This window comes from Podarcis melisellensis (genome assembly GCF_964234715.1).
Source record: "Podarcis melisellensis genome assembly, chromosome: 6".
Taxonomy (NCBI): Eukaryota; Metazoa; Chordata; class Lepidosauria; order Squamata; family Lacertidae; genus Podarcis; species Podarcis melisellensis.
In genome coordinates this window covers 47,638,192-47,663,137 of record NC_138538.1, presented here as the reverse complement: position 1 = coordinate 47,663,137, position 24,946 = coordinate 47,638,192, and the positions used below count along the sequence as shown (strand labels likewise).

The window sequence follows — 24,946 nt, the reverse complement described above, 5'->3', positions numbered from 1 at the left end:
GGCAAAACTGGAGTCATTTCCTGCCTGGAGGCTATCTGATTGCTGTCAGAAAGCAGCATGTTGTAGAGCAGTGGTTCCCAACCCGCCCGCTCGCCCTAAACATTGCGGAACACATTGTCAGACCACGGAATGATTTCCCTGTCTGGTGAAAAGTTGTAAAACACTGTGCTGGATGCTGCATGGTTTTTAATTGCATTTTTTTTACAAACATAGCATGGATCACTCGCATGAAGCTTGTAGACCACCGTCTGGGAACCCCTGTGGCAGAGCCTTTGCGGGAGATTGTGGTTGGGTGCAAATGGATGGCTAGTTTCTGAATCGGTCAGCCTTACCCCACACGTCTCTTCTCCGGAGATGGTGACCCTCTGGAACTCCCTTTCCAGAAGCACATCCCGTTCTTTGGGATACTGGTCCACCAGGTCCTCTCCCTGCTCCTTAAACAATCTGGGGGGGAGGAAAGAAAGGGGAGAGTTGAGGGAGCAACAGTAAATGACAGGTTTGGCTCTGCCGGTATCCTGCCGTGCTCACGGGAGTCCCCTTTTCGAAAGAGGTCCTTCAAGACATCAAAGCAGGACGTACCACACACAAAACACGTTCAAGACAGGGACAACCTCCCCGCCAACCACAGGGAGAGCAGCCCTGAACTATGGAAAGGGGTGGAGACAGTCATGGACACTTGACAGCTTCAGAACCTTGGACAGTCAAACAGGGTGCCCACGTAGCAGGAAGGTGGTTCCTGCTCCTCAGGGGAAGGCTCTTTCATTTTGCACAGCTTCACCAGATGACCAATTGCCCCTTTCTGCACTGCATGAAGTCAATCATCTGGCAGAACCAGAAGCAGAGCAAGGGCCTGAAGAAGCTGGCCTCCAAGGGACGCCCTGACAAGGACCTTGCTGGGCTTACTAGGGATCTGAGCTGCTCAGCCAGCACCATGAAAAGAGGGGAGGTGGGGGAAGAAATATAAAACACAGAGACAAAAGGCTGGCTCCACCCACTGCGCCTGCCATGAAAAGAATCATCACCGTTATAATAAAAAGACAGGAGGGAAATGGAGCTCAGAGCAAAGGAACAAGGGAAAGTGACCAGCAGTGGAAAGGGAGGAATCCCCCGCTCAGCTGTGTTGAGAGCCATGGTGAGCTCGGGATCAAAGGCGCTTCTGCCTGCCCTAGTTGCCATAGGGCTTCCCAGCTTCTCAATCTGAACAGCATCTACTTCTCAGAAGGGATCGCCAAACTTGACACATGCACCAAAACAGTGGCTAGCTTTGGCCTTTCCTCCGCAAGGATTTCTCCATTCTAAAACACCGAACTTTCATTCTCCTCCAGGAGGCGAGGGGAGATTCACTTCATCCATTTACACCAGGCAAGTCCAACAGGTAGATCGTGGTCTACCGGTAGATCACTGGATGCCTGTGGTAGACCACTGGTAGATCATTGGCTCCCCCCAAAGAAGTTCAGCAGGGCTTTCCTCCTTAAAAAAAGCCCATTAACTTTGACCTGAACCCCGCCAAATGGCGTAGATCACTGACAGCTTTTAACTCTGTGAGTAGATCGCAGTCTCTTGGGAGTTGGCCACGCCTGATTTACACCATCTTTCCACTTTGAAGTTCAGTTCCAAGCCTGCTCCCAGACTGTCTGGCATGTCTCTCAGTCACTGCTGGTAAGATCAGAGCCCTACTTGTACATTGGGGGCAAAATAATGTGGACTTAATATGGAGAGGCGAGGGATACAAATGCAAGCCCCACCCCACCCCAACTTCCTTGTGCCTCCTGGTCCCACTTTGGACTATCCCATGTTGTACAAGGTCTGATGGGGGATTTCTAAGCATGTTCCACATAGAATCCCCCCACTTTAGAGCTTTGCACTGATTGTAGGAAGGTCTGAACAGGAGCTGGCATGCACTGGGATTTTGAGGGAAGGTGCAAGGGTTGTGTATGCATGCCTCTGCCTCCTCCCCATTTTAATCCTGCACAAGGCAGTCCCAAATGCCTGCACATGTCTTAGTTTGACTTAGCAGTATCTGCACCTAATTAATTGACCACACACGCAGCAGTGGCATGATTGAGAGTGGGAATGTGCCACATGCAGGTGGATAGAGCTCTTGCAAGAGTGTCATTTCCTTTGTGCCTGCCAAGGTGGGGAGAGGATGAGGATGCAGCCTGCAGGGTGCTCCCGCTCCCACCCCTGAGTCAAGGGCAGAGAGAATTAATGCCAGGCACTCACTGTAAGTCAGCAGCACTGTCAATTTTCAGGAAGTCCTGTTTGGCTCTGAGTAAAATGTCAGGTTCTAGTCTGAGGATAAATGGGAAGTGGAGGCCAAGGCCAAGACAGGAACAAACAGAGAGACAGAAAGAGAGAGGGGGGAAGAGAGAGAGACACACACAAACAGAGAGAGATGAGGAAATGTGGAGGAAGAAAAGGAGAAGAGGAGGAGGAGAAAAAAAGAAAACACTAGCATTAATACAGAAACCAACACCAGAAATGGCAGACACTGTACAGCAATATTCACCAGCTATGGGAGACAGAAGAGAATGGATTCAAAAGGCCTAGGACAGACATCAAAACCAAACCATGGTTTGGCCATCAGGAAAGTGCTACTGATTTGAATAGTAAGTCCCTCCTCATCCATGGCAACCAGTTTGCCATGAAGATCAGGCAAACCACCCCTACCTGAACCAGAAAGTATAGCTCAATGTGAGTTTCTGGTTCTGGTGCGGAGGCAAACTATGGCCAGTGGTAACCATAATTTGATCAATCCAGACATTATGCCAAAGCATGGTTACCACAACCCAGGAAGCGGAGAAGGGAAGCAGTGTGTGCATGGAGAAGAGGGAGCAAATGCTCCTACAGCACACTTCCAATAGCCTAGGCATGGTTAGGTCACAACATCTGTACCGGGCCATATTTGTCCTCTCTCCAGTCCTGGTTTCTAAACGGATCTAGCCACCTCTGGGCAGATAGAGCTGGAAGAAATACAGAGGCCTTTATTTGCCTGCTGGTAACGTAGATAACCACAAAGCAATTCCACCAGTGAAAAGCCTCTGGGCACCCAAGACAGACCGTAAGCAGGACAAGCGTTGTGTAAAACTGCCAGCTACAAACGCACACACATACAGTTATGTATATGCACACACACAACCATGTCAATGGCAGGCATCCTAGCCAATGTGCACCTCTTTGGACCACCTATGTCTTCTCCAATAAGCCTATTCCCCAAGTTATAGCAATCTATTCTAGGTTGCAACTAAGGGTTCGCCATTTGGCTTCTTGCCACCTTTCTCAGTTCTCAACTGCTCATATTCATCCAGTTGTCTTTGTTCATGAACTTCTCTGAAATGCACCTTCCTACTCTTGGAAATACCAAACCAAGGAGCCAGAAGAAGACCAAGAAGCATCACAGCAACTTACTTCACATCCTGGCTGATTTGCCGCTCCAGCCGCTGGCGTCTCTCCTCCAGCTGTTCAATGGGGCTGTCTTCTGGGAATTCATAGGGGGCACTGCGCATATCACTCTCAGCCAACGAACGGCAGAACAGCTCCTGTGGGCACAGCAGCACAACAGTGCAGTCGACCGAGGGTGGGGCAGGGAGGAGTAGTTAAGCCTCCCACATAATCAACCTCTGACAAGCAATGCGGACACCAGCATGGAGAGTCCATTAAGAGGGACTCTCTGGAGTCTGTCTGTTGAGATGGGAATACTCTGCCAGCATCCATGAAAGTATTGTGGGTGGGATCCATGCCACAATGCCTGCTTTTTCAGGGCAGGAATTCACAATGGGGTCACCAATGCAGTGACTTACAATGCAGTGATGACTGTTAGATGAACTTCACTGCTGCTGGTTTCCCATTGCCCAGGTCATCGAAAGGTGCATTAATGATTAATATATCTCAAGGTCCCCGTCTTCCCTGCTGCCTTCTCCAGCATGTTTCTGACACACGGATGTGTCAACATCAGGAAACGACAGCTGCTGAGCCATCAAGCAGGCCCTAATTTCTTCCTACAAAGGTCAGGTGGAAGCTAGAGCAGGCAGCTTCAAACACTTCCATACCACCACCAGTGCTCACATCCAGTCTCTCTCTGCTTAGGACCATGCCTCACATTTAAGTTGTAAGATATACACTTTACAGACCTGTACTGTGAATCCACTAAAGCCATAACATTTGAAGTGTATATTCAAGCCTGTGAGGTGGGGTTAATCTACATCACGCCACAATGCTTTTCTACAATGTGCATACGACATTTATGTACTTCAGGTATTGTGATTTTAATAAGTCTGTACCATGGACCCATTAAAATCAGCACGTGACGTGAGCTCCACCAACAGGCTCTATGACACTTCTATCAGTCTGGGACCAGAAAGAGTGAAGGCAGACCTAACATCTTCAGTGTGGCAAAGGTAGATTGAAATGACATTTCCAGCCTTGAAAATGAATGCACATTTTAATGTCCTAGACCTGGGGTGAGATACCCGTGGTCTGGCCAGTTTTCATACAGCCCTCCGGGTGCCCTGCCAACCATCAGCTGCTCAGCAGAAATGGAAAGAGGATGTGTAACCGTGGCTCCTTCCTCTGCAAGGTCAAACTTGTATTCTTTGCAGAAATGCAAAAAGTAGTCCACACATTTGCAATTGCTGGATCTCAATTTTGGGGAAAGACTTGAAATTCAGCTGTGAATTGAACATATTTGCATTATCACACTAGAATTACTGAGCCTTTTGGATAGGCAGTACAAATACAGTGGCCCCTAGGGTTAAGAACTTAATTCGTTCTGGAGGTCCGTTCTTAACCTGAAACTGTTCTTAACCTGAGGTACCACTTTAGCTAATGGGGCCTCCTGCTGCCGCCGCAAGATTTTTGTTCTCATCCTGAAGTAAAGTTCTTAACCTGAGGTACTATTTCTGGGTTAGCAGAGTCTGTAAGCTGAAGTGTCTGTAACCCGAGGTACCACTGTATAGAAAGTTCAATGTATTTTTTTAAAAAGTCTATGAAGGAAATGGAAGGTATAACTTGAAGAGAGCTAGTAATAATTAAAAATATGCCTCTGCTTCCATGATATGCGTGGTGTTATGAGAAAGAGAAATTGTGTGTGCATCAAGGGTTTATGATTTTGTGTGGATCTAGCCCCACCTGGTTCAGGTATATGGCTCCACAGCTTTTCTACTAGGGCAATGTGACCCAGAAAGTCCCCCCACCCACCCATGTTCAAGAGCAAGGTATGAAGGAAGGAGACAGACAGCTCTCATGAATCACGAAAAAAGGACAAGATCTTGCTATGGACATTTCTATACTGCAACTAAAGAGCTCTGAAGCACAAGCAGCAAAAAAGCGAGCTGCGTTACAAAGAGACATGAGCTGGGAAGTGCTGAGTCAGGCTTGCTCTGCAAGGATTTCCCCCAATAAATCAGACAAGCAATTCAATTACTTAGCCTGCCAGTAGGTCGATCAAAATGCATTTTCAATTAATTCACTCGGGTACCCGATTCTTGAAAGCTTGCCTGTGGTAAGTTCCCTCTTTAGATAGCTAAAGGCAAAAAGCCAAATTTCTGTGCCAGCAATTACAATGGAAACATCTGTTGCATAGGTTAAAGGGTATCAGCGTCAGAATTACTGGCGAGGCAAGTTGGGACCGCTTGCCGGTGACCCGCAAATTCCCCAGTTGAAATTATGGACCTTTTCAGTCTTTCCAACTGGGAGAGAATGCACCCAAGAGCCCATCCAGACAAAAAGTCTGGCCAAAGTACTCCTGTAATCACTCTCCCTGACAATGGCTCAGTTCACACTCCAGCAAGAGATTGCTCACCTATTACTGAGGTTGAAAAAATTGTTCTGATTGCCTGAAACAGGAAGCCTGGAACCGGATCACGCAATAAGAGGAACATAACAAGAGCTTCTCCTTTTTCTTGCGCCTCCTTTCTCTTGTAATGCTGTGATTAGCAGGACAGCTCATCACTCACAGAGATTCCAGCTACTCCAGAAACCATTAAGTGCACATGGGACAGACTTCGCCAGGCTTTGAGGCTGGATTTAGGGTTGCACATTTGCTGTGAGAGCATGCCACGTCTGGACTTGGAAGTAGCAGAGTCCCAGAACTGCACAAGATTTGCCTACCTTAGAATCTGGAATCCCCAACCAGTGGACGAAAACAGCCAGTGTGGGCTGCAAGCAACGCTAGGTCCACCTTTCCTTTACGCCACAATTAAAATTGGGAGACGGTGGAATCATTATGGCAGTGGAGACCACGTAACAACACTTTATGCCTCAACTGCAGGGTGGCAATAACTGGCACAATGTGGCAACCTGGCCCTCTGGGAAGCACCCCAACAAAACCTCCCTACAAGCACACTCAGTGAGAATTAACTCCCAAACACCGGGTTGGAAACAGAGGTGATCCTAGGAAAGCAAAACTGTACTTCAGCCAAGGCGCCAAACCAGCAGAAGCTTCTACAAACAGAAGGGGAGGGTGATTTCTTCCCACAGCCCTCCACCTCCCACCCACCCACCACCATCAAGCACAATTCCCAGGGGCACAGGAGATTACAAGAGGAACTGGCAAAGATCACCTCCCTCTCACCTTCCATTTGCAGGAGTTGAAAGCAACCTACTCATTACCTCCAACAGTGAAAGGCTGCATGGATTATCCCTCTCCCCTCCCCACAACCTTTGCAAATGCAAGAGGAATCGCATGCATTTGTCAGAGTTGAGGGTTACAAGCTTGTTTCATAAAAAAGCAATCAAAGGAAAAGAGGAACTTGGGGCAAGTAGGTATAACTCTGAGGTGGTGCCCTCACAGGCCTGGTTCCAAGGTTATAAAAGAGGAAAGCAACAGCAATGAAGAAGTAACATTACCTCGGCTATCTCTTTGTACTTGCCATCCATGGAGGTGCGCAGGTCAACAGGAAAATGCTTCAGGCAGTGGGGAGGCCCCGGGAGGGAGCGCGCAGGCTGCAACTGGCGGGACCGCGGCCCTCCGTGGATCTCTGTGGAAAATATGAGACAGCAGTCAGGGAGATGAGAGAAAGCCACGGCTCTGATCAGAACAATTCAAGGGAAGAGGAGAAATTTAATCAAACACAGCCTCTATCAGTTCTCTCCAACCCGGTGCCCTCTAGATGTTCTGGACTAGTCGGCAGCAGCTGCCCTACCTGGTAATTCTGCCTGGATCAGAACGGAGAACTGCCGTAGGACAGTCCTGCTTTCCAAGAAACATCTGCAAAAGGTTTCTGCAGATTAGCAGACACCCCACCACCATCATTTCGTTTGAGAAACTGCTAAAACACTTGGCTTTACCATCACTCCCTTCTCACTCCACATCATGCATTTGAAGAAAGCAGGTTGTGGCTGCTGGCACTGTAATTAACAAACAAACCCTAAGGTCCCAGGGATGGGTTACATTGATTAAAATTACATCAGAAGTTTTAAAAACTTACAATAAAAAATGCAACCACACCCACAAATAGAGTGGGTCCTGAAAATATACATCTCAAGTGTCAAGGCCAGGGAAAAGGGGTGATAAGATGATGACACTATAAAAGGTAAAGGACCCCTGGGTGTTAAGTCCAGTCAAAGGCGACTATCTCGCTTTTAGGCCGAGGGAGCCGGCGTTTGTCCACAGACAGCTTTCCAGGTCATGTGGCCAGCAGAACTAAACCATTTCTGGCGCAATGGAACACCATGATGGAAGCCAGAGCACACGGAAATGCCCTTTACCTTCCCGCCGCAGCGGTACCTATTTATCTACTTGCACTGGCGTGCTTTTGAACTGCTAGGCAGGAGCTGGGACAGAACAACGGGAGCTTACCCCGTCGCAGGGATTTGAACCGGCAACCTTCCAATCGGCAAGCCCAAGAGGCTCAGTGGTTTAAACCACGGTGCCACCCACGTCATATATAAGCCAATGTACTAATTCTACACTCTTTCCATCCTTTTGCTTCAGGAAGTGGCTCAGGAATGTATTCAAGCTAAGATGTTAGAGCAATTGGTACACACAGAAATGGCACATACTACCTCTGCTGAACCTCACCATCCTTCAAAGGAAAATTTAACTGCCAAGTTCACTTTCTGGCAATCCTTCCCAAAAGCCTTTTTCACATCTGTGCACACTGAAAAGTATGAAGCTGCTAGAACTCCGACTGGCCCAGGGCATCAACAGAGCAAAGATGCTACTGAAAATTGACATTAGAAACAGAACTAGTCTTGTGGCACCTTAAAGACAGATGTGTTTATCATGGTGTGACCTACTCTGGATTAGTCACCAGATGCAACAAAAGAAAAATAACAGAAACAGAGCAACTCTGATTGCCGCTCGTAACCCATCCCTTACCATGCCCAATGAATGGCAGCTATTGACAAAAAGCAGGAAATCCTCTGTGAAATATGCCCAATTTTATGCTGTTTTCTGATCTCTGTTAACATAGCCCAGTTCCTGAGCTATATTTACCAGTTCCAACAAGAGCCCACCATTTAAAATAAAAGGAAATGGCACAAGCACTATTTGATCCATTGCTTCACCATCCACCCCCAAGGGTCACTCAAAGCCCACACTCAAATTACCAGCTGCCAGTCTGTGTCACAGGGCCCCAGACCTTGCAAATGCCCAAGAACTATCTTATGATCCACCCGCCTCTGTTTGCCATTTTCAGCTGCTCTGCTACCAGGGACAAGGGTTGGGTCTGGAAGCCACCGTTATACTGGCATTATGAGAAGAGTTCCCAGACATCTCCTTCTATGCCTGCCCATTCATTTTCTGAATATGTAGTCACATATTAATTTTGGCAGATTACATAATATGCACAATTGTTGCTTTATTCAAGCTCACAACAGCCATGCAAAATAAGCCACTCCTACTCCCATTGAACAGATGCAGGATTGAAGGCGAGACTTCCTCAAGGGAAGAGACTGTATGTTCCTGGCCTAGCAAGAATTTAAAGTCAGACTCTGGATAGGCAACCAGCATATGCTATTCAGCTGGACCCCACCATGTCTCAAATGTCAGTTCTCAAAGTGATCCAGCCACCTCAAAATACCGGAAATGCCACTGAGCTGTGGACCAGATCTCCTTTCAAATGGGGAAGAATCCCTTATCAACTGGCATCACCTTTTATTGGGCTTTTTCAATGCCATTCTTCCTAGCATTTGTGACAACCACAAAGCATTTGTGACAACCACAAACCACGTTGCAGATGGAGGACTCCAGCCCAGAGATGAAAATACTTATTGCCATGTTTAACAAGGAATTTCTGGCAGGGCCAGGAACTGACTAGGCTAGCTAAAAATGAACAGATGCTATTGCTTTTCTTGAAGAACAAGGATGCAGAAACTGCGGCCCTGAGGATGTTGTTGGACTACAACTCTCACCACCCCTCACCAAGGGGCATGCTGGCTATGGCTGATGAGAGCTGGAGTCCATGGAGGACCACACAGTCTCCATCCCTGCTGTAAAAAGTGAAGTCTCCTCACCATCATGCCCAGTTAAAAGGATCCAATTTCTCACCAGCTTCAAGACTCTAAGCATCCACTTTGAGGTTGAGAAGCACTAAAAACAAAAAAGGGGTATCCCATCCCTTCTAAAAGTTTAAACTAGTTGGTAAGGCTTGCCCTACCACTTGTCTGATGTAGAAATAATAATCAGCTTCCAGCCTGGAGACGAGTACCTTAAGTTGGCTTCCAGAGAGACTATTAAGGGGAATAACACATCCTTTGTTCTGTTAAAAGGAACCTGGCAGAGACACATTCTCTCTTGTTTGCGCCTGCAGAAGCTGAAGGCAAACACCATGGACCGATCAGCCAGACCCTACGCTGAGCCTCACAGGAGAAACTGCTCAAAGTCCATTTTATAGGGGTGACTGGCTTTCAGCTCTCAGGCCTTAACGTTCTAATGAGAGCAAATGCTTGCAGACCAGACCTTTCCTCCCTGCCGCTGCAGCAAGAACACAACCACTCCTAGCTCCCCATGCAGAGCACAAGTGGAACAGATAGAGAAATCAATATAAACAACCCAACCACAGCACTTTTGCTGACTGTTGGCCAAGATCTACCATGGAGTGGCCTCTCTGAAGCCACACAGGAATCCAGGGGTGACCCAACTTCCTACCTCTGCAGACTATGGGGCAAAGCAAGTTGTGAAATAATACAGAGTCATAGGCAATTACTTTGTTCCCTGCTGCTAGAATCGACATGTCTTGACCTCAAAATTCCTAAAAATAAAGCAAGGTAAACAAAATAGACTCCTCAAGGGAAAGGGAGCGAAAGAATGTACTTACTTGAGACATTTTTAAAGCAGATCAGAGTCCCAACTGCTGTGTGCTCAGTATGTGTTGTAGAATACACTACATTGGTCCATTACATATCTTGTTGTTAAGTTGTCACAAGTTAGGTGACAAGGTTGCTCATAGATCTGTTTTTAATGTCTCTCAAGGATGCTTCACATACTACAGAAAATATGGGTTTTCTTTGCTCCTCTGCATGTTTCTGTGGTACCTTTAAACCATAAGGTCTCCAAGTCCATGCCACCAATTTTTCACACATGTCTGCACCCTCCACACATTATAGTAGTCACCATGTGGACACAGTCAACAAACAAGAGCTCATTTCCCTCCATAATAACCCAATGTAGGTGCCAAACTAGCAATCTTCTAACTCGTGTGAATTCTTTCCTTTCCTTTCATGTAGACATCTTGACTGGCACTAGCCATGGTTTGCAAACAAGCTTCCATCCCTGTTTGTGCTGCTGCAGATGTTAATGCTGCTGTGCCACAGTCAAATCTAACCAGGTGAGTGAAGTTCATTTTTGAGGGTGAAAGTAAGGAAGGTGATGATGGACAAGAAAAGAGATGCAAACCTGCAGCACAGCTTTGATCACCTAACCATGGTTACATTTTCATTGGGTTGATTTGAAAAGCAGCTCTAAGCAAGACATTTCACCTACTAAGTAGAGAATAATAAGCAACAGACTGGGGCGGGGGGCAAGGGAGGTTCAACGGTACAAAGGAACATGACACCTCTAGCGGAACTGGACTATCACCAACAGCTACTGGCAATTACATAAACTGACACTCTTGCATGCTGTCAATAGACAGGAAATTTACATAACTTGTGTGGTCAACTATGTCACAAGTAAACACTACATGGCTTTGTCAGAACCTTTTCTATTTAAAAGTTTCAGGTGTTCATAGCCACACAAAAGGATTTGGCTCAGGAGCTAAAAGGATCCATTTCTAGGTACCATTTCCCAAGCCATACTGCTCCAAGTGACATTGCTGAATTAGGACTGGGGAGACCCAGGCTCAGATCCCATTTCAACCATCATGAAGTTCCGAGTGACCCGGGGCTAGTTATTCTCTCTCAGCCAGATTGAAGTCACAGGGTTGTTGTGTGGATAATGAGGTGGGGGGACCCATGTATGCCACCCTGAGCTTTTGGATGAATAGGATAAAAGTGTCGAAATTAATCAATCAATCCACCATCCCTGCAAACATTTTTTTATCACTGTAATGCCTCATGTCCTTACTTCTTTTCCACTCTCTCTGTCATGCGATACATCACATTCCATTCTTTGAAGAGGATATCATAAGTACACACATTCATGAAAATTCATGGCTCACTTGCACAGCCCACACTAAATCACAGGATCTGGCATTCCCTTGGTTGAATCGTACAAGTCCTGTCTATAATTACTGACATCACCCACTACACAAGGAATTCCATTTGTCTTCCCATCCAAACCAGCTATTGTCTATCTAGAGTCACTTTTCAACCCAACTCAGCTGGCCTGCAAGTACTGATTTCCTTTTCTTGTCAAGAGACAGAATATCTTCTTCTAAATCATATTTAGTATCAACAGTGTGTTCAAGTAAGTTTGTTTCTGTCCATGAAAAAGTTGAAATTACTTTAGGCGAAGGGTGAAAGGCCAACAAGTGAGGATGGGTGGAAGATGTCTGATGGCACTGGAGGTGCTTGACTGGTGAGCAATCTGTCACTCACTGTTGCCCCTATAAATCACTCAAGAATAAATACAAGATGGAGGATTATTACTTTAGAGAAAATCTCTAGGTCAAATTGTCACAGAAGCTACTTTATACAGAGTCAGACCACTGGTTTGTTGAGCTCAGTGTTGCCTACTCTACAATGATTAACAGTGACTCTCCAGACTTTCAGAGGGGACGACATTATCCAGCTCCACCTGGAAATACCAGGGATTGAATTTGGGATGTTCTGCAATGCAGAGTATGTACCCTACTATCTAGCTATGGCCCTTCCCAAAAGGTTGCCTGATCACAATCTAGAGATCCTGCCTCGGTCTAAACATCCCATGGCAACAGGAATGCAAGGAGCTACCGCATTTCCCAGTCCATTCCTCCTTCAGATCCTGCATCCATCTTCATGTAGCAGTGTGGGAAAGGGGTAAGGGCAGATAAAAGTAACAGGCCAAAAAGAGCCAGAGGTCCTGCTGTTGCTGCCTTAAGAGTGTTCAAAAGAAAAGGCAGGATCTCCAGGGTATCATCCAGCAATGAGAGACGTGTGTTCCTACCCACCAGGGTCTAATAAAGCATCTCATAATTATATACCTGGAAACATCATTTCTGAAATGATATGATTATTAGCTTTTCCCCATCTAGTGTTCTTAGCTGTTACATCTACAATACCAGAATTCTTGTCGTGGGGGCACTTAAAACAGATGCTGATTCCGCCCCAAAAGCAGCTGCACTGCAGTAGCTGGCAATATGCATTTTGTGCACTCAGATTTTCAGTGCTCATTCCTTCAGAACGAAACTTGTCACAGAAAAGGAAAAATTGGCCCTGCTGTCCTTAGCAGCCTATTCCCATAAACCTCCGCACAACACATTCCAGTTTGTGGGGGAGGAGCCACTTATCTTAGTAGATGCTGAGCAAGTTTCACAAGTGTCCCAACTACCCGAAAGAAAGGGTGACACAAGAGAAACCAGTCCCTTCGAGTTCATTCATATCCTGAGCTCACTGGAGACACGTGAGAACTCCATAACTACACAAAGGTCTCCCCCACCACCACCCCACGACGAAAGCTTGCAATGCCTGGCCCTCAGCGGGTCACCAAGGTACACACCACAAAGCAGAAGCATCAAGCCCTGTTCTAGGACAAGGAGGAGAGCATTGCCATCAACTGTCAAACCTGATTCAGAGTGTTTTTGCCTGCCTGATGCCCCAGAGGCTGACTACCCGCTCCATCACAGTGGCTTATGCAGAAGGAAGAAGTGTTTGCTTGGGTTCCCTCCCCCCCCCCCCCCGCCCATTGCCCCTCTCCCACTCCCAATCCAGGCACTGCCTGAATAGTCAAGCTCCACTGTGCCTTGCTAATGACCCTCACATGTCTCCCTAATGGGCTCCCTGTGCACAGTGCAAACAATCAATTCATTAGGAAAAAAACAGCAAGAGCTGGGGAACCGCCAGGCCAATTGCAGGGCTAAGCCTTGGCAGCCCCATCAAAGCCAGCATGTGTCTTCAGCTCATGAGGGGGGCAGCCAAGAACAGCTGCTCCTGTAGCTCCAATTGCTGGCTGGGCAACACCACGGGTGGCAAGACAGATTTCCTCAACCTTTCTTCCACTGCCACTAGCAGCTTTAGGATGTGCAGCAGTCTGGAGCCCCAGCTTTTGTTGGGCAGCCTCCCAACACCTGCCAGAACCAAAGGGGGAGCATCACTTCCAGGCCCAAACCCTCCATGGCAAAAATCCCCTTGTGACGTTGCAGCAAAAGTTTAGTGGGGTCAGCAGTGTAGCCTGCTCCTCCTACACTCAGATACCTAGGAGAAGTAAAGACAGGACATGTCTTCCCACACTTAGTCACATCATCATGCTTGGTTCTGAATCTGCAATGGTCTTCCCTTAAGTCAGTAAAGGTAAAGGTAAAGGTACCCCTGCCCGTACGGGCCAGTCTTGACAGACTCTAGGGTTGTGAGCTCATCTCACTCTATAGGCCGGGAGCCAGCGCTGTCCGCAGACACTTCCGGGTCACGTGGCCAGCGTGACAAAGCTGCTCTGGCGTACTGGCACCAGAGCAGCACACGGAAACACCGTTTACCTTCCCGCTATAAAGCGGTACCTATTTATCTACTTGCACTTAAGGGTGCTTTCGAACTGCTAGGTGGGCAGGAGCTGGGACCGAATGACGGGAGCTCACCCCGCCGCAGGGATTTGAACCGCCGACCATGCGATCGGCAAGTCCTAGGCGCCACCCGCGTCCCTGCACTTAAGTCAAGCTCTGGCCAAATGCTGAAGCTCCTCCAAGACTATAGCTACGGATGCTGAGTCGGCCACATGCCCATATTGTGACACTTGTTATGCCAGTCTTTGGGAAATCCTGAGCCCACCACACACAGAGCAGCAGAAATGTGGCTAATTCAGACATATGCCGATGCCGTGATATATAGCGACGGCTTCATTCACATGTATGTAATGGAGACACTTTATTGTGACATCTCGTTGGCGAGAGGTCACTAGGTGCTCCATCAATCCGACTCCAAGGACCAGATATTCATTTTTCTCTTATGCAATTTACCCCTTGGGGGTTTCCCACAAACACTGGGGATGCAATTATGGTTAGTTTAATAGTGGCTTAAAGGCTTGCCCTGAGAAACTAGAAAGCTAGACTCTCTCTCAGTAGTCCTCTGTTGATCACTGAAATGCCTGTTCCGGCAACATGAGACAAGGTAGCACAGATAAATTGCCATGTGACTAGTTCCTTGGGGTGAAAAATTAAGCAGTTTTTATAGAATGTATTTCAATGAAATAGTGGAGCCTCTTCCAAACAGCTGTATTTTCACAAGTACTAGAAGATCACAGAAATATGCTTTAAAGAGTACTAATAAGCATCATAGTCCCCCCCCCATTTTTAATTTTATTGTACATAGTACATGCAGGTGGTTGTGACTAATGGCTATCAGATTTATACACATTCAATTAATTAAAGTACGTGTGGGTTTGTTTGTTTTTAAACTCCCTTTCTCACAAGAAGCCTTGCACCACCAAAATACTAAAACAGAGTGCAAGGGATAGAAGTCCTGCATTTTTGGTGGGTATCATCGCAACAACTTCTCATCACAAGGAATCCAAACTCTTGCAATGCATCTGAGAACATGATAGGGATAAAAACAACTGCAAAAGAAGCTGTCATCATTACCCACTTCCCCCACTCCCCAGACAGACATTTCAGCATCTGCACCAGGATAGCCAGTGGAGGTCCCCTTCAGTGATGAGCTGTCAGCTTCAGAGAATTGCCAGAGGTTTACACACAGAGACACAAAACACCTCCCACTCCCTGGGGAAAAAAGAAACCTCAAGCCTCAATCAAGACAGGAATACCTTGCCAGTGCTCCTGCTCTAACTTTCAGGGATTTTGCCTTCTGCGGCAGCCTGAGCAAACCACCCCTCTCTTTTACGTTGAGTGCCACATGCCCATCTCACGTCAAAGGCTTTTAAATCGCATGCCCCTTAACACCACAGCATTGCAACTCCAGCCCATTAAATAGAACAGGCAGGCTTCACTTTATCCTTCAAGCATCTCAGAACTCCTGATTAATACGAGCAGCTGCAACTCAAAACCATCCAGCCCCAGAGGGGAGAAAGGAAAAGACATTTCCAAACACTTACAGATCTTAAGGGCCTCGCTAAGCCTCTGCCTTTTCTCCACCTGGAAACCAAGATGCTCGCAGGCTAGACAAGGAGCATCCCATCACCTTCTGCCCCCTGAGCGTGGACCAAAAAGCCTCCAAGGTACCCTTGGGGGAGGCAGAGTGCCCACAAGAAGGCAACGAGGACGAAGCAGACAGAGGTGCCTGCTGCCGCTGCTCTTGCCGGTGTTTCGCAGCCTCCTCTCTGAGAGCTGCAGTCCCACAGGATTCCAGCTCCAGAGCCGGCTTGGGCTGTACCAACCGTAGCTACATGGGGGGAGAGGGAGGAGACAAAAAATATATGACAATCTCTTCCAAGAGGCAGGCAGAGCCAGACAGGCAAAGAGAAGCCACCATCCGCCACCAGTGGCCACGCAGCAGAGCTAACTCCTGGCCTCAAAGTAAGGAGGAGTTAACCCCTAACGTGCCAGCCACAGCTGCCGACGTGTATCTCCCAGCGCCCGCCCCCATCTCTCTCTGAAAGTAAGCAATGGCAGAGATCTACCCACACACAAAAGCACAGAGCACCACATACTGGTCGTTCACGCTGTAAGAAAAGGGAGAAATCGAACAAAAGCTAGCTCAACTTTAAGAGTGTGTTTTCATTATGTACTGGTATAATAAGGCACAAGAACACTCCAAGCTACATACTTTGTAGGGAATACATTGAGATTCTTATTTGGTTAAGCTCAACGTGGTTGTTATTATTGCCCCTCTCTGTTTTTGTTTCACATTGTCTCTGTATGATTTTAAAACAGAATATATCATATTTCATGGGTGGGGGGGGCAAACAGAGGTGTGTCTTGTGCTCCCCCCATCTTTTTCCCACTAAAGGCTATGAGGAGTCTGGTAAACATACACACAAATTCCATCCAGCAGTCAGTTTGCAAGGTGTGATTATCTGTCCCTCTCAAACATTAAACCCCACTCTGGCTAGAATCTGAGGGAGGGTGCTTTGCCCAATTTCTCCTGCACCAGTCTGGAAAATATTACTTTTCTGCTATCTGTAGCAGATTGTCTCTATCTGGCTCACAGACCATCCAGCTCTAACCATTAGGAATCGTTACTTCCCAAATGGCACATTCTAGCCCTTACGGCACAAACTCCATTGCTGGCATCACCCAGGTGTGTTAAGACAACTCCAAGCCAGATCTCGTTTGGTTCCAAGGTAAGGAGAGGAAGTGGAAGAATCGAAGCTGTGCTGCATACTGGACTGCAGCTCAGTGGTGACGGGGATGGAGGTTGTCTTGGCAGAAGCCGCCCATAAGCTTTGTCTCCAAGAGCTGCAGCCGCTGGTTAATTAAGAACAATAAATGGCCTATGAGAAGCAGCTGTCCTTTCCTGATCCCGCAGGACGTAATGGAGGTGCCTGTGCTCAGAGTCTGCTGTCACGGAGATGAAGGGCCTCAGGGGTGACAGTGATGGGCATGTCATTCCTCAGTCTTGATCCTTTGAAGACAGACTGGCAGCAGGTTTTGGAAGCCTGCCCAGTGATCGCTCTCTTTCTGAGGAAGGCAGTGGCGGCAGCGGCAGCAGCAGTGACCCAATGTTGCTTACACAGACTTTCTCCAGTTCTCAACAATCTGGCCAAGGATCCCACACCTCTTGTTGAGGGAGCCAAATCCAACCCAATGCGGTACTTGCTCACAAAGCCCTTAAATGAAATGCGTTTTCAGGGATGGCACTATAGCAGCCAAGTCCCAAATCCATTAGAGGCAAGCTCCAGGCTGAACTGCTCAAAACTGGGTTTTGAAACCCATGGAGGTAAACTTCATTATTTCCACATCTGGGAGGAGTCAGCCTTTCACTGTGGCAGCACCTGTGGAACTCCCTGCCTATTGACATTAGGTAGGCACCCTCACTATACCATTTCACACACCAGCTAGTTTCTTTGTTTCAGCAAGCCTACCCAGATATAGTGTTGTGTATGCACTTGTTTCTAAAATAAAAACAAAAATGCTGCTCTTATCGGTGTATTGTTGACAATTATTTTATTATACACAGCTTAAATATTTTCCTTAATTAAGCAGTTTTGTATTGCTTTCCTAAATAAAATAAAACTATTTTTGTAGTGGGTGGACGCGGGTGGCGCTGTGGGTAAAACCTCAGTGCCTAGGGCTTGCCGATCGCATGGTCGGCAGTTCGAATCCCCGCGGTGGGGTGAGCTCCCGTCTTTGGGTCCCAGCTCCTGCCCACCTAGCAGTTCGAAAGCACCCCAAAGTGCAAGTAGATAAATAGGTACCGCTTTACAGCGGGAAGGTAAACGGCGTTTCCGTGTGCTGCGCTGGTGCTGGCTCGCCAGAGCAGCTTCGTCACGCTGGCCAGGTGACCCGGAAGTGTCTCCGGACAGCGCTGGCCCCCGGCCTCTTAAGTGAGATGGGCGCACAACCCTAGAGTCAGACACGACTGGCCCATACGGGCAGGGGTACCTTTACCTTTACTTATTTTTGTAGGTATATAGCTTTCTTTCAAATGAATATGGGGTGTGTGTGGAGAACTAAAGATCAGCAGCCAAGCCTTTGAGGAGATTGACACCTAAAGACTGGCATCAATCCCTTTCAAAATAGAATGGCTAATACCTTTTTCCTATCAATATTGTTATGTCCACAGGTGAGAAACACCTGTATTTTCAATAATAAATAATATATATCAGTTATTGGGGTTGCAAGCAAATGAGGCAGATAAGAGAAATATGAAGCATGGGGATATATTTACACAGAGCTTATACTCAGTGTTAGTATTTGTACTGGAGTGGGAATGGCTGTTGGATGAATTTCAGCAGCTTGACAAAAACAGCCTTAGAGCCAGATGCTTGGAAGCAACAGTACACTGGATAATAAGTCTGTGGGCCAGGGAGGAGGAGGAGGAGGAGGAGGAGGAGGAGGAGGAGGAGGAAGAAGGGGCATTTAACTCCCTCTGTCAAACATTAGTTGCCTGTTTCTGGATTACTTGCATTGTGCAGATGACAAAATAAATCCCCGGAGAAATGATGGAAGCTGCATAAATGATGCCTTTTCCACAGTTGTTGTTGTTGTTGCTTAGTAAAATTTGGAATTATTACTTGGTTTTGATTTGACAACAAAGTCACAGCCGGCAAATAAGAAGCATATGTGCAATATGACTGAAAGTTAAGCAAGATCTAAGACAGAATGTAAACAAAATGTAAACAATTAGTTCTTATCATCCAAGGAGAACAAAAATCAAAATACTATAGAAAACACTGTACTCTACTGAGTATTCAGTGAGATTCGCAAAACACTTCTGTGCACTAGAACAGCACAAATCCAGCGAATGCATATGGCTGTCATTATCTAGGTGTAAATAAAGATGGTGGAGGAGAGAAAAAGCTAAGATCCTGCTGGTCTATCAGGTGGACTTGTGAGTGGCCTTAGGACAGGAGACCCAGCTTCAATCCTCAACTCTGCCTGCAAGTTTTAGCCTGTTGTCATGGAAATAATTTTATACCAACCAGGGAGAAAATAAAAACATCCCACACAGGATAAAAGACAATAACAGTGTAAGCCTATACAGTGGTACCTCAGGTTAAGTACTTAATTTGTTCTGGAGGTCCGTTCTTAACCTGAAACTGTTCTTAACCTGAAGCAAATTTCTTAACCTGAGGTACTATTTCTGGGTTAGCGGAGTCTGTAACCTGAAGCGTATGTAACCTGAAGCGTCTGTAACCCGAGGTACCACTGTAAATATTTACTTAGAAGTAAGGCTCACTATTTTATATGGATGCTACTCCCTAGTAACCCTATTTCAGTAAGCCTAGGTTTTCTCTTCTGTTGGAAATACTATAGCTTTGGACTTCCTGCATCAAGCAGGTGGTTAGGCTAGATCAGGGGTAGGCAACCTAAGGCCTGGGGGCCGGATGTGGCCCAATCGCCTTCTAAATCCGGCCCGCAGAACGGTCTGGGAATCAGAATGTTTTTACATGAGTAGAATGTGTACCTTTATTTAAAATGCATCTCTGGGTTATTTTGGGGGCGTAGGAATTTGTTCATTTCCCCCACCCCCAAATATAGTCCAGCGCACTACATGGTCTGAGGGACGGTGGACCGGCCCATGGCTGAAAAAGGTTGCTGACCCCTGGGCTAGATAGCTAAACCCTATGGCAGCAGCCTAAAGAGGGTTGCAGTCATGCATACAAAAGGAGGGCAGGCAGCCTAGACCTCTGGAAAAATAATTCTGATTTTAATCAAAAGGATCTGGCATTCTTTGCCTCCCTCTTAAAATCTTCTGCTCAAGACAATTTTCTCAGATCACACAACTGACACAAGGTGCACATTCTGCAGGAGTTCCCAACATTTCACTGGGAAATCTCCCTTTGAAAACTGTGATGTGCTTTGTACATCTGCTGAGAGTAACAGAGGGAGAGTTAAGAAGAGGCACACACTGGAGTTGCACTATATTCTGCCACACTTAGCATAGGAATGTAGTGGGCTCCTGGAGAAGAAGGGGAGCTTTCCATCATTCCCACCTGCAAGCTCAAAACATTTTGCGGGCTAGTAACTTTTGTGGGCTTATTTGCAAGGCTGGTTCAGTGGTTTTGTCACCACACCCTAGAGAGAATTCTTCTTCCAAACAGCAGCTCTTCAACATCTGGCTTAGACCACAGGCTATTGTGTATCCATGACTATTTATAGGTTTATTACTCGAGTTTCATTTATTTATTTTTACCTGAATTAGTTGGACGGGGGGGGGGGACACTTTTTAACTGCTACAGAACTAAAAATAGAGAGCACAAACTCAACTGACCAGTAGTGACTCAACAATAACTAAAATACCCTGCTAAACAATGAACAACTATATGCTTGCTCCATGTGGCTTTGCTTCTAAGTAGTCCCCATTTTCTGTGCTGTGGTTAAAAGCATAAAGTCAAGGGCTTTACATATGTTACTCCATTGCAGCAGAAAACGTTCTTCTTTACTGGCTTTTAGGAAGGGTGCAAAGCAGTGCTTTTTCTGGGGGGTACTCAATGGTATGCAGATCCAGACCTTTCCCCCAAATGTTAAAAGTGTGGCACTTACTGTAACAACTTCATGGTGTCTACCAGCACCTGTTTTTCTATTTGAAAAAGCACTGGTGCCAAGGCAATACCTCTTTCACCTAGTTTTTAATTCCAATAGATAGTTCACTGTTATTTTTCTATACAACCCCTGTTCTTCACTATTATAATGTTTTGCTCATTTTTACTATATTTTAATATTCGCTGTGAGCTGCTTTGAGTTATGGAAAGGCAGCTTAAAGCAGTTTTAAATAAATTTTAAAAAGACAAAAACGGGTGGAGGAAACATCAGGAAATTCACTCACAAAAGGTTAGAATTCAACTTAACGTTGCTGCACAACAGAACTGCGCTGTAAGATTTCTAAAGAAAACAAAAGCAGCATTGCCATCCTTTTACTGCAGATTTAGCAATAGAGTAATTTTGAAATGCTCTCTCTCACACACATAAATAAGCTGAAAGAGGACCCCACACTTCCCAGATCCCTCCACATGGCGTGAAATGTTCTTTTAAAACACACATTTTCCTCCATTTCCTGCCTTTGACTGCTGTCACACCACTCACAATCCCATGCTTGGAACCCCCAAATCCTTCCTTGGTCTGCCCTTGGACCTCAATATGCTAAAGCATCTCCTCCTGCATCCCCATTACCTTATTTCCCAGGGCCTTATTAGCATCCTCTAATAGGTTTGGTCCCCAACTTGTCTCATCTTTTCTAGCAGTCACTTCTCATTTGAAGCCTGGGGAAGATTCTCACCTTCTGCACGTCAGTCCTCTTCTCCACTGTTTAGCCTGAGGTTATTACCACCAGGATTCATAGCTAAAGAAGCACCCCCTGGTTGTTATGTGACTGTAATATTTGCTTTTGAGAAATGTTTTTAGGTCACACAGTATGATCATCCTGTTCTAGGAATTTTACTCCCATGAGGACCACAAGAGTAAATATGATTATGTTCTCAGGATTTTCTCCCAAGAGGACTAGTCAATATTATTTGTATTTTTTTTTTAAAAAAAGAGATTCTCAAAATATTCTGCCTGCCCAAAGCAAACTAAGGCAAGAGGCATGATCAGTTTGCTATTTAACATTTCCCTGTTGCCTCAGATACATAGACTTAAAGGTAAATAGTGGCTAGGAGATCTCTATCAAGCTCTAATTTTGCTGGTTATAAGTACACGCTCTCTCTCTTTCTCTCTCGCTATATATATTTGTGGGCAGCTATAACCCTTCCATCCTGTTTCTCCAATATTCCCTATACTTTTCAAAATAACATGTATCTCAAAAAACAACAACAGTAGTAAGTTTATTTTCCTTGTAATTTCATGCTTTCCTCCCAAAGAACAAATATTATTACAGTAAGGAAAACAAGAGAACAGCAACAACAAAACCATCTGTCCCGTACATGCACACTACCTCACAGCTTTAGGGGACAAAGGTGGGTCATTTAACAAAGGAAAGCTGACTGCAGTGGTTAGAGTGAAAGACTCAGCAGATTTGAATGCAAACCTTTGCCATGCCCTGTTTCTATGTGATCCTGGACAAGTCAAGGACAGGACAATTCCCAAATTGCTCCAAAGTGAATGCAATTAAGTTTCACTGATGGATAAAAAAGATTGAGCATGGGGACAGGGACAGCAGTTGTGCTGCACAGACTTTACTACACAGTTATGTCCAAGGGCTGTATGCACTTCTGTTGGTTTTTTTAAAAAGATTCCAAATTCTACACTAAAATAATCTTGAAAAGCCAACTGCTGCAATTAAAATATATGGAAATGTGAACCGTTTTGCTCAGTTTGAACACTGTGGTCTGAATCCCAAAATGATGCTTCTGAAGACTGATGGGGGGACAAATGCTGTGAGAAATGAAGGGTATTAAAACAAAATAAGGAGGAAATGATGCAAAACTGTTTAGGGCACTAAAGTACCAACTCCTTGAAACTAGAAATCCTGAAGCAGGAATAGGGACCCTGTGACCCTCCAGATGTTGCTAGACTCCATCTCCCACCATTCCATTTGGCCTTGACAGCTGTCAGACTGAAGGATGACAGGAGCTGTAGTCCAGCAACATCTGGAATGTCTCCAGGCCTAGGCTAAAAAAACAGGCTTTTTAAAAAATTAAAGTGAAAACTAAGGTCATCGGCAAATCAGGATTTGCACCTTCTATCAGATCTTGTGCTTATGTGACAATTTTATAGATGTGCACAACACCATACACAGCCCTGCCATTATTCCTCCTATGAGGAGGGGGGGACTGGAATTGTAAGGGTACCATTACAGATGAGAAAATAACTGAAATCATGTCTGGCATTTTGCGAGCTGTTTTTAAAATGTGACATCCTAAGCAGCCAGGCACGCCTCGGTGTCACTTAACAATGGTCTTGGCTGTGCAGAAGTATTTTATTTCCAGTTGCAATGTGGTAATAATGATATTCTCTCAAGTACTAGAGAACATAGGAAGAAGCATGCTGTTTCTTTCAGAGCTTACTTCCACAAATGCTCAAAGGGCCTAGAGATTCTGCCCACGCACACAGCCCTTGAAACAAAGGTAGGGCAGAAAAAGATGCAATGACTATCTCACACTCTGAAGAGCACCAGCAAAATCATTTGATTTGCACTCAGACAGGCTGGTGTAATGTAATGAAGTGTTTTGTGTCAGCTTAAAAGCTATCGGCAGGGACGCGAGTGGCGCTGTGGATTAAACCACAGAGCCTAGGGCTTGCCGATCAGAAGGTTGGCGGTTCGAATTCCCGCAATGGCGTGAGCTCCCTTTGCTTGGCCCCTGCTCCTGCCAACCTAGCAGTTCAAAAGCACAACAAAGTGCAAGTAGATAAATAGGTACTGCTCTGGCAGGAAGGTAAACAGCGTTTCCATGCACTGCTCTGGTTCACCAGAAGCAGCTTAGTCATGCTGGCCACATGACCCGGAAGCTGTACGCTGGCTCCCTCGGCCAGTAAAGCAAGATGAGCGCCGCAACCCCAGAGTCAGCCACAACTGGACCTAATGGTCAGGGGTCCCTTTACCTTAAAAACTATCTGCACCGTACAGAGAACGATGTGACAGAAGCCAGTCCCAACACACTTCTGACTACAGATGTTTTTCAAAAAACGGTTAGACAAATTCATGGAGGAGAAGGCTATCAATGGCTAGTAGCCATCAGGGGTATGTTCCACTTCTGCTAGCAGAGGCAGCATGCCTCAGAATACCAGTTGCGGGAACTGACAATAGGGGAGAGTGCTGTTGCACTCAGGTCCTGCTTGTTGGCTTCCCATAAGCATCTGGTTGGCCGCTGTGAGAACAGGATACTGGACTAGATGAGCACCCTCTTCTTACATTTATATGTGGGATAACTCAGATTGTTAATGTCACCATCACATAGCAGTGAAAGGAAGACCCCAAAGCTTACTCCCTCATGTGCTGGTGTATGATATACAGTACCGGGAGTTTTCTTAATTAATACACAGCAAAGGCAAGCTACAAAGATTTTCTTAAACCTAGATCTGTCCTCCTTTCAGTAGCAATAGCAGTAGTGTCTGATGGAGAATGGATGAAGCCACTTCAGCTGCAACACTGGGATGGACAGCTCTCCAGGCTAGTCTGTCTTCTTAACATTCCAGAGGAATTCTATAGAATTGGGATGTCCATTTACTACAGGAATGGGGATAGAAGGCAAACCCAAGAAACATCGGAAACTGCCTTACACCAAGTCAGGACATTGGTCCATCCAGCTCAATACCGTCAACACTGACTGGCAGCTCTCCAGGGTTTCAGACTAACAGTCTTTCCCAGCTCTAGCAGGGGATGCTGGGAACTGAACCTGGGAATTTCTACATGCAAAGCAAGGGCTCCCCAATGGAAGCTCTTGCTATTTTCATTATGTGCTTGGGTAACCAAAACCTCATGGTGAGAAGCAAGTGGGGAATAAAAGGAACAGCCTAGAACAGCATTATTAATTATTATGTTACTGGCCACAAATGCTCAGTCGAGGGCCAGTAAAAGAAAAAAAGAGTCCTTAGAATGCAGTTCAGGAAGAATTAAGACCCGGGCTACTAGGAAAGCTGTATTTTAGGGAAAGCATTACTGTATAGTTTTTTGAGGCAAAAACCCCATTCACAGCCCTCGTCTCCAGCCTAAATAAAGGAAAGACTATGAAGTGCCTGCAATAATTCCAAAGTGTCCAATGTTTGCAGGCCTAGGCAATCTAGATGGTAGACATTTTAGGAATATAAAACAAACAAACAAAAAGAGGAAAATAATGTGTAAATATTTCTTTTATCAACAAGCAGCCATTCAATTCAGGCAC

The 24,946-nt window shown here is 46.0% G+C and overlaps 1 protein-coding gene across 3 annotated transcripts in view; it reads right to left on the bottom strand.

The window, feature by feature from the left end:
* AMPD2 (adenosine monophosphate deaminase 2) overlaps positions 1-24,946 on the bottom strand; it is a 48,147-nt gene that overhangs the window by 19,416 nt on the left and 3,785 nt on the right. For 2 of the 3 annotated variants that reach the window (XM_081915384.1, XM_081915383.1), the window contains exons 2-5: positions 6,847-6,977; positions 3,409-3,539; positions 2,224-2,292; positions 333-444 (exon numbers count right to left, since the gene is read on the bottom strand). In XM_081915384.1, the coding sequence (XP_081771510.1) occupies positions 333-444; positions 2,224-2,292; positions 3,409-3,539; positions 6,847-6,977 (443 nt within the window). The remainder of the gene's footprint in view (positions 1-332; positions 445-2,223; positions 2,293-3,408; positions 3,540-6,846; positions 6,978-24,946) is intronic. The other variant, XM_081915385.1, reaches the window with a different exon arrangement.